The sequence below is a fragment of the Phyllostomus hastatus genome, unplaced genomic scaffold (genome assembly GCF_019186645.2).
Source record: "Phyllostomus hastatus isolate PE091 unplaced genomic scaffold, TTU_PhHast_1.1 phas_contig_196, whole genome shotgun sequence".
NCBI classification, from domain to species: Eukaryota; Metazoa; Chordata; class Mammalia; order Chiroptera; family Phyllostomidae; genus Phyllostomus; species Phyllostomus hastatus.
This window is the reverse complement of record NW_025333709.1, coordinates 12,318,909-12,330,982: the sequence shown is the minus strand read 5'-3', so window position 1 is coordinate 12,330,982 and position 12,074 is coordinate 12,318,909. Positions and strand designations below refer to the sequence as shown.

The window sequence follows — 12,074 nt, the reverse complement described above, 5'->3', positions numbered from 1 at the left end:
TTAATCATATATATACATTCAAAAAATGCCCTTCTCCTCATGATGATTGCTCATTAGGGGCAAAGATTTGTCATCTCCACTAACAAGACAGAAATTGTGAGAATTTGAAGTGACTTCTATCCTCTCCTGCTAACCTAGTTGAAACATAAGAAGATTTGACATTGAATGTGAAACTGGCCAACCTCTTGTCTATATTTGAAAATTTCCCCTACCTCTATTAATTACATATTGTAATTAGTATACATTTTAAATAGGTCGTAAATGGCTGCATCATAGAAAACATATCCTTCCTTTGAATCAACGTAAAACTAAACAAATTTACAGTTTCAAAATATAAAATAGGCTTCTTAGATGTAAAATAAAAAGTACACTCGGTTAGAGTTTTTCTATTATTAAAATGTAAAGGATTTTTAAAATCTCATTTATTTTGTCAATTGGTTCTGCTTAACATTCTTCAGCCCAGTCCACTCTCAATTATCCATGCTAAGGAAGGGGGATCAGTGGCCTGGATCGTTGGAAACAGCAGACAATTTTAAAAGCCCTTGTGCTTGGCCCAGGCATACTTGACAATCACACTCTGATTATTCACACTAATGAAAGGAAGGGCAGGCACCTGGAGAAAGAGCCCAAGCCAGTCTGGACCTGCTCAGCTGGTTCAGGGCCCCTCCAGGCAGAGGCCCTTGTAGCACAGCAGCCGGAAAACAACAGAGCCCCAGCTGCTGCCTGAGGTGACCACCCATGACATCCAAAACACGGACGCTCAGCTACAATGTCCACATCAGCCCCTTTGCTGATATGAGTCATCTTTAGAAGCGTGGAGTTACCTCCAAATGCCCTCGGGTGAAAAAGCACATTATCCATGTTGTTCCAAATAGTTAAGGTAAGAATAGACTGTTCACATGTACTGAATGCTTCTTTGGGGTTTCCCTTGGCCCCACCTCACCCCCAACCCCTAGTACCTCTACCGAGCTCACAGGAACACACTCAGGAGTGGCAGGAAGGACAGATATGCAAAAGGCAGTGTGCTGGAGCAGGAGAAGGCTCAGCCTGGGAGTCAGGAGGTACGGATCTCAGTCCGCTGTTGGTCCCTGCTCAGGCGGACAGCCGCGTGTGCAGTCAGGCAGAGGGGGCAGTGTGTGTGACAGCACCTGAAGGTCACAGCACATTTAAAGAACCACATGTACTTCGTTTTGGTGAAAGAACAGATGGAGAAGAAGCAAGACATAAAATTGGGATGTAGTCAGAAGTAAAAGAGGGTTTTTTTTTATGCCATGCAAGAAGAAAATAATTTTTTTAATGATCATTAAAATGTGTTGAATACATACAGTTTGTCCAGCATTGCTCCAAGCATTAGATGTTCATAAACACATTTAATATTTACAACAACCCTGCGATAGGCACTATTACTCTTCTCATTTTACAAATGAGGAAACTGAGGCACGCAAAGCTTGGATACCTTTCTAGACCACCCAACTGGCAAGTAGAGGAGTCAGGGTTCTGACCTAGTCTGTTTCATTTCAAGGTTTATTCTCTATCTCAAAAAATGGATGTGGTCAGAATTTTGCAAGACCATGCTCAAAGCAGTGTGCCAGAGAGACGGAAGCAGAGTGGAGTGGAGGGAAGCAGACTTTAGGAACCCACAGAATGGTGAGTTTCAGAACTAAAGGGAAATCAATAGTAATGGTGAAGAGGGATATAATCAAGAGTTTTAGAGAACATAGAATAAGAGCATTGGTTAAATAAAGGAGGGAATAAGAGGAAAAGACTAACAAGAGTCCATGTTTCTAGCTTAGGCATTATGTGATTGCCTGATAACTTTTAAAGAATCACTCAACCTTGGGCATCTGTGAACTTACCTGGAAAGCAACCCTACCAGGTGCATAGGCCCGGGAAGGACCAGCCCAAGTAACGCCTTTTGTTTCCCAGTATAACGTTGCCACATATCCAAATACACAAATGTCCTCTCTTAGCTGATGAAATTAGTGGTAAGTAAACCAGTTATGTACAAATCCATAGGACAATACATAGAGCCAACACTCCAAATTACTGAGAGGTGGAAGATTTTTTTCTTGTTTTTCAAAGTTAAATATATGGACTCACATTTAGCTTTTCATGTCACATCCTTGTGTAACTATAGAGAGACAGGTAAGGGAGAATGGGCCCCAGAAGAATAGAAAGGAGGCAGACATGTTAGAGCTTCTTGAGATGTTTATGAGTATCTTAAAGAAAAGAAGACCACTTATAGGATCTTCCTCTTAGAGAAATCAAAAATAAAAGGGTATATGTGCCTGCAAGTCTGTGAAGGCATAGAAAAAGACAAGAAGTACATACTCAAAATTTGAAAGTACCTCCCTGGCTAGTTTTTAAATTTTATTTCTTCTTTGTTTATATGTTTTTAATATTGTACAATTATCATGAATTGCCTTCATAATACAAACACTGTTTCCAAATATGTGGTATCCACTTTGTATTTAGAACTGTGCCGATACAAATGGACACATAGCAGGGAGACCCTCACCGATGAAGAACCCACGTTTGATGATAGTGCTGGCAGTAGATGCCTTTCAGCACTGCCCTGGGAGCCAGCTGAGATACGGGAACGTGTGGTACATGGAGAGTCTGCGTGTCGAGAATTAAAGGAGGCAAGAAATGGATGAAAAGTGCAGATGGCTTAGAGCAGCTGACCTCAGAAGCAGATGCCTGGACACGCCGTCTTTCTCGGTCATCGCAGGCTCCCTTCACTGTGGCTTTCCTCTCGCTGTCTGAACATCCCCCTTTCTCTTGTTACAGTGTCTGAAATCCCATGTTGTCTATCCCCTTCCGAAAGCATAGGACTAGAACATTCAGGTCTCACATCCAGAGGATGGATGTGGTAGAGATGATCAGAAGGATGATAATGGTAAGAAGAGAGGGGAGGGTTCATTTGTTAGCTTTCAATAATACTTCGTGGTTCATGAGGCACTTCCATACATTTCACGTGTTAACAACGACATCCAGTTCAAGATGGGAACAGAGTACACACGTTTCATTCTTCTCCTTCTCACAACGCCATTGAAATGGCAGTGATTTTTTTAAAGAATCCACAGCAATGCAGAAAACAAAAAAAATAAAGTTCCAGTAGAACACACTTACTAAATAATTTCTAGATAACTGAAAGAACATAGTACTGAATTGTCTGATAAAGTAAAACAAAGAATCACAACATAAACTCTCACACTGAAGGTGGCTGGTAAGGATGCAGAGGTGTTCCGCCAGTGGGTCCGCTAGCCTATCCCGTATGGGCTGTTCACAGAGGGCATCCATCCTCACTAAACAATGCGGGTTTACAGTTGGCATCTACTCTACACCTACGGTTTGCAGTTGGCATCTGATTGGTCATTGTATCAGTTGACAGATATTAAACATCATCCCTGCTTTAGCCCATTCTCTTTCAATGAAGCCACATAATTTCATTGCACAATCAGAAAGGGGCCGATATTTGAGGATTTTTTGTGGATCTCAAATTTGAAGCTGGAGGGGAGAAATGAGGGTGGTCTCCGCCATAGCAACTTTAAAGGCTCTGAGAAATTTTATGGAAAAAAAATGTTGACCTCTCTTCTTTCTTTTTCCCTGCCCACCATGCTCGTAGTGTTTTCCCTCCTTCTTTCCTAGGCGGTTGAGACAAAGAATAGGTGAGCCCTGTTCGAGAAGTCTACCAAGGGTAGCCAAAAGATCAAGTCCCAAACTGGGACGTTAAATCCAAAGGGCTTAGCAGAGTAGAGGAACGAAGAAGCACAGCCAAGACTGGTTGAACGGGAGAAGCACACAGGAAGCAGCCTGGAGAAACATGAGGCCCGTGCTGACAGCGACTGCAGGCGGGTGCAGTGCGCCTCCAGCTCGGGTCTGGGGCGGCCGGCTGAGTTTGGAACAGGCCCCAGGGAAGAAACCGCCTCAATGGAATCACCACAGACTGGACCCAAAACCAACTATTTCAGCTGCCCTATTTCTTCTCCCATTTTTCAGTGCAAAATTAAGCCTAAATTTCTTAACTATATAATTTCATCTTTGGCACACCAAGACGGATAGATAGCCAAAGTTTGAGGTCAACCCCAATTTCTGCCCATGTAAAGCCAAAGTCAAAGTTAAATCAAAGTCCAAACATGAGATTGGTATCCACCGCGGCTTCGAGGTTGACAATGGCATTCATAAAACTGAGGGCTTTGCTTCCTTGGGAACCACGAGTCCAGATTCCACCAGGAAGTGCCGACATGGTAGCGGAGACTTTGTGAAGGATTTGTGGAGATCTGCAGAGCGTTTTCACCCTTTGGAGCCCTTCCTGTCATCACTGGCAGTTATAAGCTCACAAGGGCGGTAGAATTGGGTCCTAAATGTCATTTTCGTAACTCCTCCCTGGCTTACCAAGGAGAAAGTAGATAAAATGCCACTGAGCTACCTGCTGTGTTGTGCCCCGCATACCCTCCAGCCACAAGCAGAGGTGGAGTCATCTTTGCCAAGGGTTAAAAATCATGGGAATTTTTCTGTACCTTGAAATATTACATGAGACTCACTTCTATAAAAATGATGATTATCTGCACTTTCTCCCCGTCTCCTAATCTAATAAATAGATTTTTACAGGTTTTACAATGTTTTGTACAACCCACCTAAAACATGTAATTTTCCTCCTCTTATACCATGTGTTTAATACTTATTAGATTATATTGTGCTTTCCTCCAAAAGGCTCAAGGTCCCACACAGAACTCTTATGTAATAAGCATTATGTGAAACTCATCTTTAAAACTGTAAACAGAGAGGTCACCTGCGTGGTGGCAGAAAGGATATGAGCAAGGACAGGAAGAAGGAAGAACCATGGGTCTGGAGAACCATGGGTCTACGCGACCAAGTGGTCAGTGTGTTAGGGGACCCAATGATCAGAAGACTCTGTCCTGCCCCTTTCAGCCAGCCCCACCCGTGAAGACCCTGGCGGTGCGTCCTCTTCCTCATGACGGAGCCCAGATAACTCCAGGGCTGTGGTGCGGGTACACAGGTGAGTGGGGAAGTAGTGGAGCATGCTAGTTCATCACTCAGGGCTCTGGAGAGGGTATCTTTGCAAACAAAGATACCTACACAGACAACTGTGTTTTGCAAATCAGTGGGAAAAGATGCATGATAATGTTTTATAAGACATTATTGTCACACATCACCATAACGTTATATTTCTGCTTTCCAACCAGTACAATTCATGTTTGGTCCTCAGTTCTGCTGAGTGTCTGGGACCTCCAAAGACTCTGCAGCCTCTCAGAGGCCAAGGTGGCCCAAAAGTTCAAAGATTCTCAAGGATTCCCAGGCTGCATCGATTTAACAAAGCCACATGTTGATACCCTGCATGTGTGGTCTGTGCAAAGGTGGAAGGGGATTGAAACAGCAACTCTCCCAGCAGCTGCTGGGAGAAGGAGCAACGAAGGAGATGTTCTGATTTTCAATCCAAAGCAGAAATGAGCATTTGCACAAAGTAGAACAGACAAATAACTCACCTGTCAGTGCAGAGTAGGAGAGACTCTAGCCAGCAAAAAGAACAACAATAATACTGTTATTGGTCATAGTTACAGTAGTACTAGAGTTAATAATAATGATGTTGTTGTCGTTGCTTACTGGGTGCTGGGTGCTGGGCATTCTTGTGCTCCAGTTACACAGGCTAACTGGTTTGATCTCCACAACAAGCAGATATGACCACTTCCCTAATTTTACAAATAGGGAAACAGACGAATAAGTTATTTGCCCAAAGTCACTCAGCGAGTAAGTGCTTGAGCTGGGATTCAGAACAAAAGGATAGGGAAGAGGGGGAAACAGGCAAACATATCAAAGTCATTGTGTGAGTTAACAGACAGCAGGCACGTGGGCTCAAGTCCCTCCCTAGAAGCTGCTGATAGAGGGTAAGCAGCACAACAGCAGGTTTGAACTGATAGATGCAGCAACTGATAGATGTTTCTCCCTCACATTTCTGTCTCTCTCTCTGTCTCTCTGTCACTCTCTCTCTCTCTCTCTCTCTCTCTCTCTCTCTCTCTCTCTTTCTCTCTCTGTCTCTCTCTCTCTCTCTGTTGCACTCTTTCTCAAGTCAACGAACATACACTTGGGTGAGAATAAAAATAATAAGGTCAGGCTAGACCCCAAGTCCAGGGAGTCTGGCTCCAGAGCCCATCATCACTGTCACCCTGCTGCACTGCTTCTAGAACCCGATTCTATTCACGTCCCCCCAGCTCTCTCTCTCTCCTCTCTGTGACCCCCCTCTCTGATCTGCCTGACCTCTCTCCTGGTCGTCTCTCTCATTTTCATTCCTAGAGGGCTAGCCTCTTTAATTACCCAACATTTTTCCAGCCAATAGAAAAAATGTTATTTTTAGGGGCGCCGGCGCACATGTGAGGAAGAAACCAGGGACTGACATCCAGAGCAGCCGGCGAACAGATGCGCACAGATGTCTGAGGGGACGCCTGGACTGGCGGAAACACTGCAGCAGCCTGGGGTTCAGCCCGCGTCGCCACCACCCTGGGGCTCACCAGAGGACCACAGACCGTGAGCCCCTGCAGTGTGAAAAAGGACTCTGTTTCTTTCACACAGTTAGAAGCTGTGCATCCTCCTCCTCCTCTTTCTGCCTCCTTGCCCCACCCCATGCCCCTTTCAGGCAGAACCCTCTAGAAATAACTCATCCCAGCCCTGCAAAGGAGAAGGAGCTTCTCCTACCTTCCACCTGGTAAGCTGCGGTGGTCACCCCCCAGCCAAAGCCCACAGGGAAAGCCATAGTTGCAGGAGGACAGCTGGCAACCTGGAACACACAGTCAACGAGAGCACTGCACCCTTTAAAAGTCTGAGCAGCCCAGCCCCTGCACCAACAAGACGTAAACCCTTACCCGGGAAAGGGTCACAGAATCCAACTGTGTATGCCGAGGAGACAGGGCCAGATTAAAGGCTCCCACTTGATGGGCCACTGCCTTACTAAGGAGAAGAAACTTTGGACCAGTGGAGCAGGCTGGCCACTGCACTTTTCCTCCAAGCCACCACTCCCTGCTCCTGACAGAGCGGGGTGGGCTGGGAGCCAATGTGTCCCTGCTTCCACAGGTCGCCCAGTCATCGGATCTTTTGCCTTTGAATGAAATGAATGGGCATTGTTTTTTACAGCCACACAATCCTACTAGCATTTTCCCTTAAACAATTCCTGCCAGTTCCTAACCTACACTCCTTAGTAGTAACTATTGTCAACTATTTCTTCTGGTACAGTAGCGCCCCCCCCCCTTATTTGAGGGAGACACATTCCAAGATGCCTTTACAGATGCCTGAAACCTATGTATACTACACACACATACACCTATGATAAAGTTTAATTTATAAATCAGCCACAGTGAGATACTAACAGCAATAATGAATTATGGAATAGAACAATTTCAACAATGCACTGTAATAACAGTACGTGAGTGTCATCTGTCTCAAAACACCTTGCTTTACTGGACTCCCCTGCCCACTTGTGATGACGTGAGGCCCTACAAAGTCTACATGACGCGAGGAAGTGGATGCCACAGGTATTGTGGCGCGTCGTTGCGCTACTCTTGCCTGGGGGGTCATTTTTAAGTAAAACAAGGGCTGCCTGAACACAAGCATCGTGGCACCACGGCAGTCGGTCTGAGAGCGACTACACTGCAAGATGCTGGACAAGGGGGTGAGTCTGCCTTTGGGCGAGGCAGAGCCTGACGTCGCAAGATTTCTTCTTGCTACTTAGGGGTGTAATCTAAAAAGTATGAATTGTTTACTTCTGGGACTTTTGACCTAGTATTTTCAGGCCACGGTTGACGGCAGCTAACTGAAACAAGTTAAACTTGTGCATAAACTTGTGGGTAGGCAAAGTGAAACTGCGGATAAGGAGAGAACACTGTGTTTACTTCGACGCGGTTTAAATAACAGGCTGGTGCTCGTGCTTCTCAATTTGTTTCCAGATTTCCCATGATGATCACGGACTTCTAGATATGAGTAGAAAATCCTACTTCAATTTCTGTCTCTCTCCCTCACTCTCTCTCTCTTTTCCATTCACCGAACAGGATAAGATTCCCTTTTCTGTTTAAGGAAATACTTATTTACATTCCTATGACTATACATGGTTCAAAATTCAGCCGTGCATAAAATGTTGCTTACATGTAACTTTGTACTTTCTCTGAGGCTAATCAACTACCTGGTTTTTATATTTAATTTTTCTATACCTGTAACTAATTCATCCCCAAACAATCTGGCCAGACTATAAATCTCCGGGTTGTTTAAACGCCTCTATTTCCCCCCTCCGTTCTGCACTGATTGCTTTTCGGCAGCCACTGAGCTAGTGGCCTCGGATGCTGCCTCCTTCCCTGTCTCCTGAGCTTTCCCCCTCTTTGTTTCTCCTTCCCTTCAGAGAAGCAAATCCTCGCATAACGTTCTGATGAAAGGGGCGTGGAAGGTACACTTTTTGAAACCCTGTAGCTCTGGAATCGTCTTTATTCCAACATCGTGCTTGATCTGTGTTTGTGTATCGTGGCATTTGGTGACGGACAGCATTTTCGCTCAGAAATTGGAAAGCACGGATTCCTGGCTTTCTAGCTTCCGATGTGGCTCTTGCGAAGACGGATGCCAATCCCAGTCCTGACCTTTTCTATGCGACAACCTTGCTGTGTCCCCCAAGCTTCTCCTTCTGCGGGTTCAGTCTGGTGCCTGGACGTGGGACGCACCCGGCAGGCACTCGGTGTGGGACCCAGACAGTGTGTGACCCAGAGTGCCACGGAATGCTGGCCACAGAGGAAACCGGGCGAGGGCCACACTGTCCTGTCTTTGTAACTTTTCTGTATCTCCAGCGCAGATCCACAATTAAAAGTTAGTCTTTTTTTTTTAAGATTTTATTTATTTACTTTTAGAGAGGGAAGGGAGGGAGAAAGAGAGAGAGAGAGAGAGAAACATCAATGTGCGGTTGCTGGGGGCTGTGGCTTGCAACCCAGGCATGTGCCCTGACTGGGAATTGAACCTGAGATGCTTTGGTTTGCAGCCCGCGCTCAATCCACTGAGCTATGCCAGCCAGGGTGAAAAAGTTCACCTTTTTAAATGCCCGTAAGAGAAGATTTAGGCAAAATCAAAGCGAGAAGAGTTGCTTTTTCAGTTCCCCCACGTCAGCACTAAATTACCCTACCCTGTCCTGACAGGAACTCAAGGTTGGAACAAGGTACAACGAGGTGGAAATCTCATCCTCTCTGGTTATCCTAACCCCAAGAGGAAAGATGTTAATAGGAAAGGAGATGGAGGAAGGCATTTAAAGGTACATGTTTAGGGATATAAACATAAAACATACAGGGCATACTACTAAGCTGAGTCCTCACAGCTGTTCAGTTCTGAAGCAATCTACTAACTTCAATGAAAAACACATATTACATTATTTTCATGTGGACCACTAGATGGCAGCATTGCAACTTTTTTAGGTTTACAAGTTGCTGTGTAGAGTGTTACTAAGATTTAGTTATCCCACCAGGGGCCAGCTGCCCCAGCAACCCCTAGCTAATTGCTATGGCTCTTCTACTGAATTTCTTCAGAAAGATCACTCTGCCCTCTCAGCGTTCCCCATTCTCTGAAGTTCCTTGACCACAAATGCGAGAACGTAATTTTTCTCAGCTCTGATGTAATTCTCCAGCATAGACTTGTCAAGAGTTTTGGCATAAGGACATCTTTATACTCGTAAAAATAATTGAGGCCTTTGAAGAGATTTTTTTTCAATGTGAGTTATATTTTTTAAAAGATTTTACTTATTTATTTAGAGAGAGGGGAAGGTAGAGAGAAAGAAAGGGAAAGAAATATTGATCTAAGAGAGAAATATCAGTCAGTCTCCTCATGCAGGCACCCCAACCAGAGAGAGACCAGCCAGGCCTGCAACCCAGGCATGTGCCCTGACTGGGAATCGAACTGGCAACCTTTCACTTTGTGGCATGAGGCCCAACCAACTCAGCAACACCAGCCAGGATGAAATGTGGGTTATATTTAGCCATGTTTACTCTATTCAAAACTAAAACTAAGATTTAAAAATAATATTTAGTGATGACTTCTTTTTCAATAGCATTAAAAACGTGAACATAAATAACATTTTATGAAAAAATAATCATATACTCCAGAACAAAAAAAAAAAACATTTAGTGGGAGGAGAGTTTTTACATGTTTGCAAATCTTTTTCGTGCCTGGCTTAGGAGACAGGTGGAGGTTCCTGTCTGCTTCTTATGTGCTGCGTTGCATCCTCTGCCTACTCACAGAGCAAGAGATGAGAGCGAAAAAGGCAAATGGGTCTCAGTGTCATGACAGAAAGAGCTTTGACCCGGTGGGCGCTCCGAGAGGTCTCGGGAGCCCCAGCAGAACCTTCGCTGTCCCGGCACGCTCCGCAGGCCCCCGCACGGCTGCCCGCCGCCCCTCGGCACCTTCTCTCGTACAGAGATGTCGCTCCGCTAACATTCCCCACACAGAAGCCCTCGTGGCTGTAAGACATGAATTGCCAGCCGCCATGCTGGGCAAGAAAAAATTATTTTGTTTCTTTATTTTCTTTCTACAAAAAGATGTCTGATATCATGGTCCTGCCCAGCAAGGCTGGCTGGTAATTTAATATGTCGTTGTTTCAATCCCCTCCAACCCCTTTTAGGGCCGTACAAGAAAACGTCCGTCTTACGAAGACCGCATTGAGGAACGATGCCTGGTGCCCCCGTTCCCTCATCTCACAGCACCGGCCCATACTGATCAGCGCCCAGACACCCGCTCTCCAACCCCCACGCCTGCCCTGGTCCCTGCAAGTCCCCTGGCTCTCTGCTGTGAGGCACAGGGGTCCTCCCAGGGTACAAAGCTGAGGCCTTGGGTTCAACTCCCTCCCCCAGAACACACGGCAATCTCTTTGAAATCACTTTCCAGGGCACTGCCTGGGAATGGCACAGCAAACGCTGCCACCCTTGACAGCCACAACCACCCACAGCCCAAGCTGGATGGACACACAAGTGTCTTACCTTATAGTTTCGACAATGGGTATGCCCTCTAGAAGTCCTAGGAGTGCTAAGAGACTAGAAATACAGTGTTCTCTGGGGTAATATCTATTGAATACCTTGCAGAAACCTTTCTTTGTTACCTGCAAAACAAGCTGTTATTCAATAAAGATTCAGCCCCATTAGTCCTGACTTTGACCCTCCCAAATTGAAATGCCGAGAGTCAGAAATCCTGGCATTCAAAATGTTCCCGTCTACCTGCGTCAGGAGAAAAGCACAGTTCTAAATAAGCATGTCTCTGTCTGCAGCGAGGACAGCCAAGAGCCAAGTCCTAATTCCTTTTCCATCTGGGCCGACAATTGGGCCACACTTGCCAGCCCCTGTGGTTAGATGTGACCACGTGACCGAGTCCCAGGAGTGTGGGCAGAGAAATATAACACATACCACTTCCAGGCAGGGTCGCTGGAATCTGCCCGCACTGCCACTTGTGTTTCATCCTTCTGTCCTCTGTCCCCTCTCATCCACCGGCTGGATGCAGAGGCGCCTCCGGCAAACAGAGGCCCCAGGAACTCCCTGGTGGAAGGAGCCTGTTTTCCATACCACCGCATTGGAGCCCCGGCCCCTACCAACTCCACAAGCAGCCCACCTCAGACCATGGTCTGAATGTTTACGTGGCTAACCCACCGAAATGCGGGCGCTGCTGAAGAAGACGCTGTCTGAATAATGACTACGTTTCATAAAAAGGCCACGGGAAAAGTTTCACAAATTCAAATAACTTTTCTCCAGCAGGGGAGCCTCTTTGGTGATATGTCACTGGAGGAAAAAGAAAGTAAAAGGGAAAGAGAAGGAGGGCCAAGTGGGGGAGGCACCGAAGGGCAGATCCTCGCCCCTCCCACCCTCCCTGCACTTGGTTTCGCAATGGATTATTCATCTTGACTCTCTTCCTCCGCCAACAAGATCTAGTCGGATCTCGAAGGCGGATGCGCACTTACCGAAGTGCTTTCCAAACAGGGCCCTGGACTCCTGAGAGTCATCAAGCTGTTTTTAATATTTCAATAATTCTAACTGCAATTATAAATTCACTTCCTA

The 12,074-nt window shown here is 45.8% G+C and overlaps 1 protein-coding gene across 1 annotated transcript in view; it reads right to left on the bottom strand.

Annotated features, from left to right (window-relative positions):
* Positions 1–11,747, bottom strand: part of LOC123815851 (cytosolic beta-glucosidase-like) — a 104,447-nt gene extending 92,700 nt beyond the window's left edge. The window contains exon 1 of the mRNA XM_045834543.1: positions 11,430–11,747. Coding sequence (XP_045690499.1) covers positions 11,430–11,481 — 52 coding nt within the window. The 5' untranslated portion in view covers positions 11,482–11,747. The remainder of the gene's footprint in view (positions 1–11,429) is intronic.
* Positions 11,748–12,074: the final 327 nt, after the last annotated feature.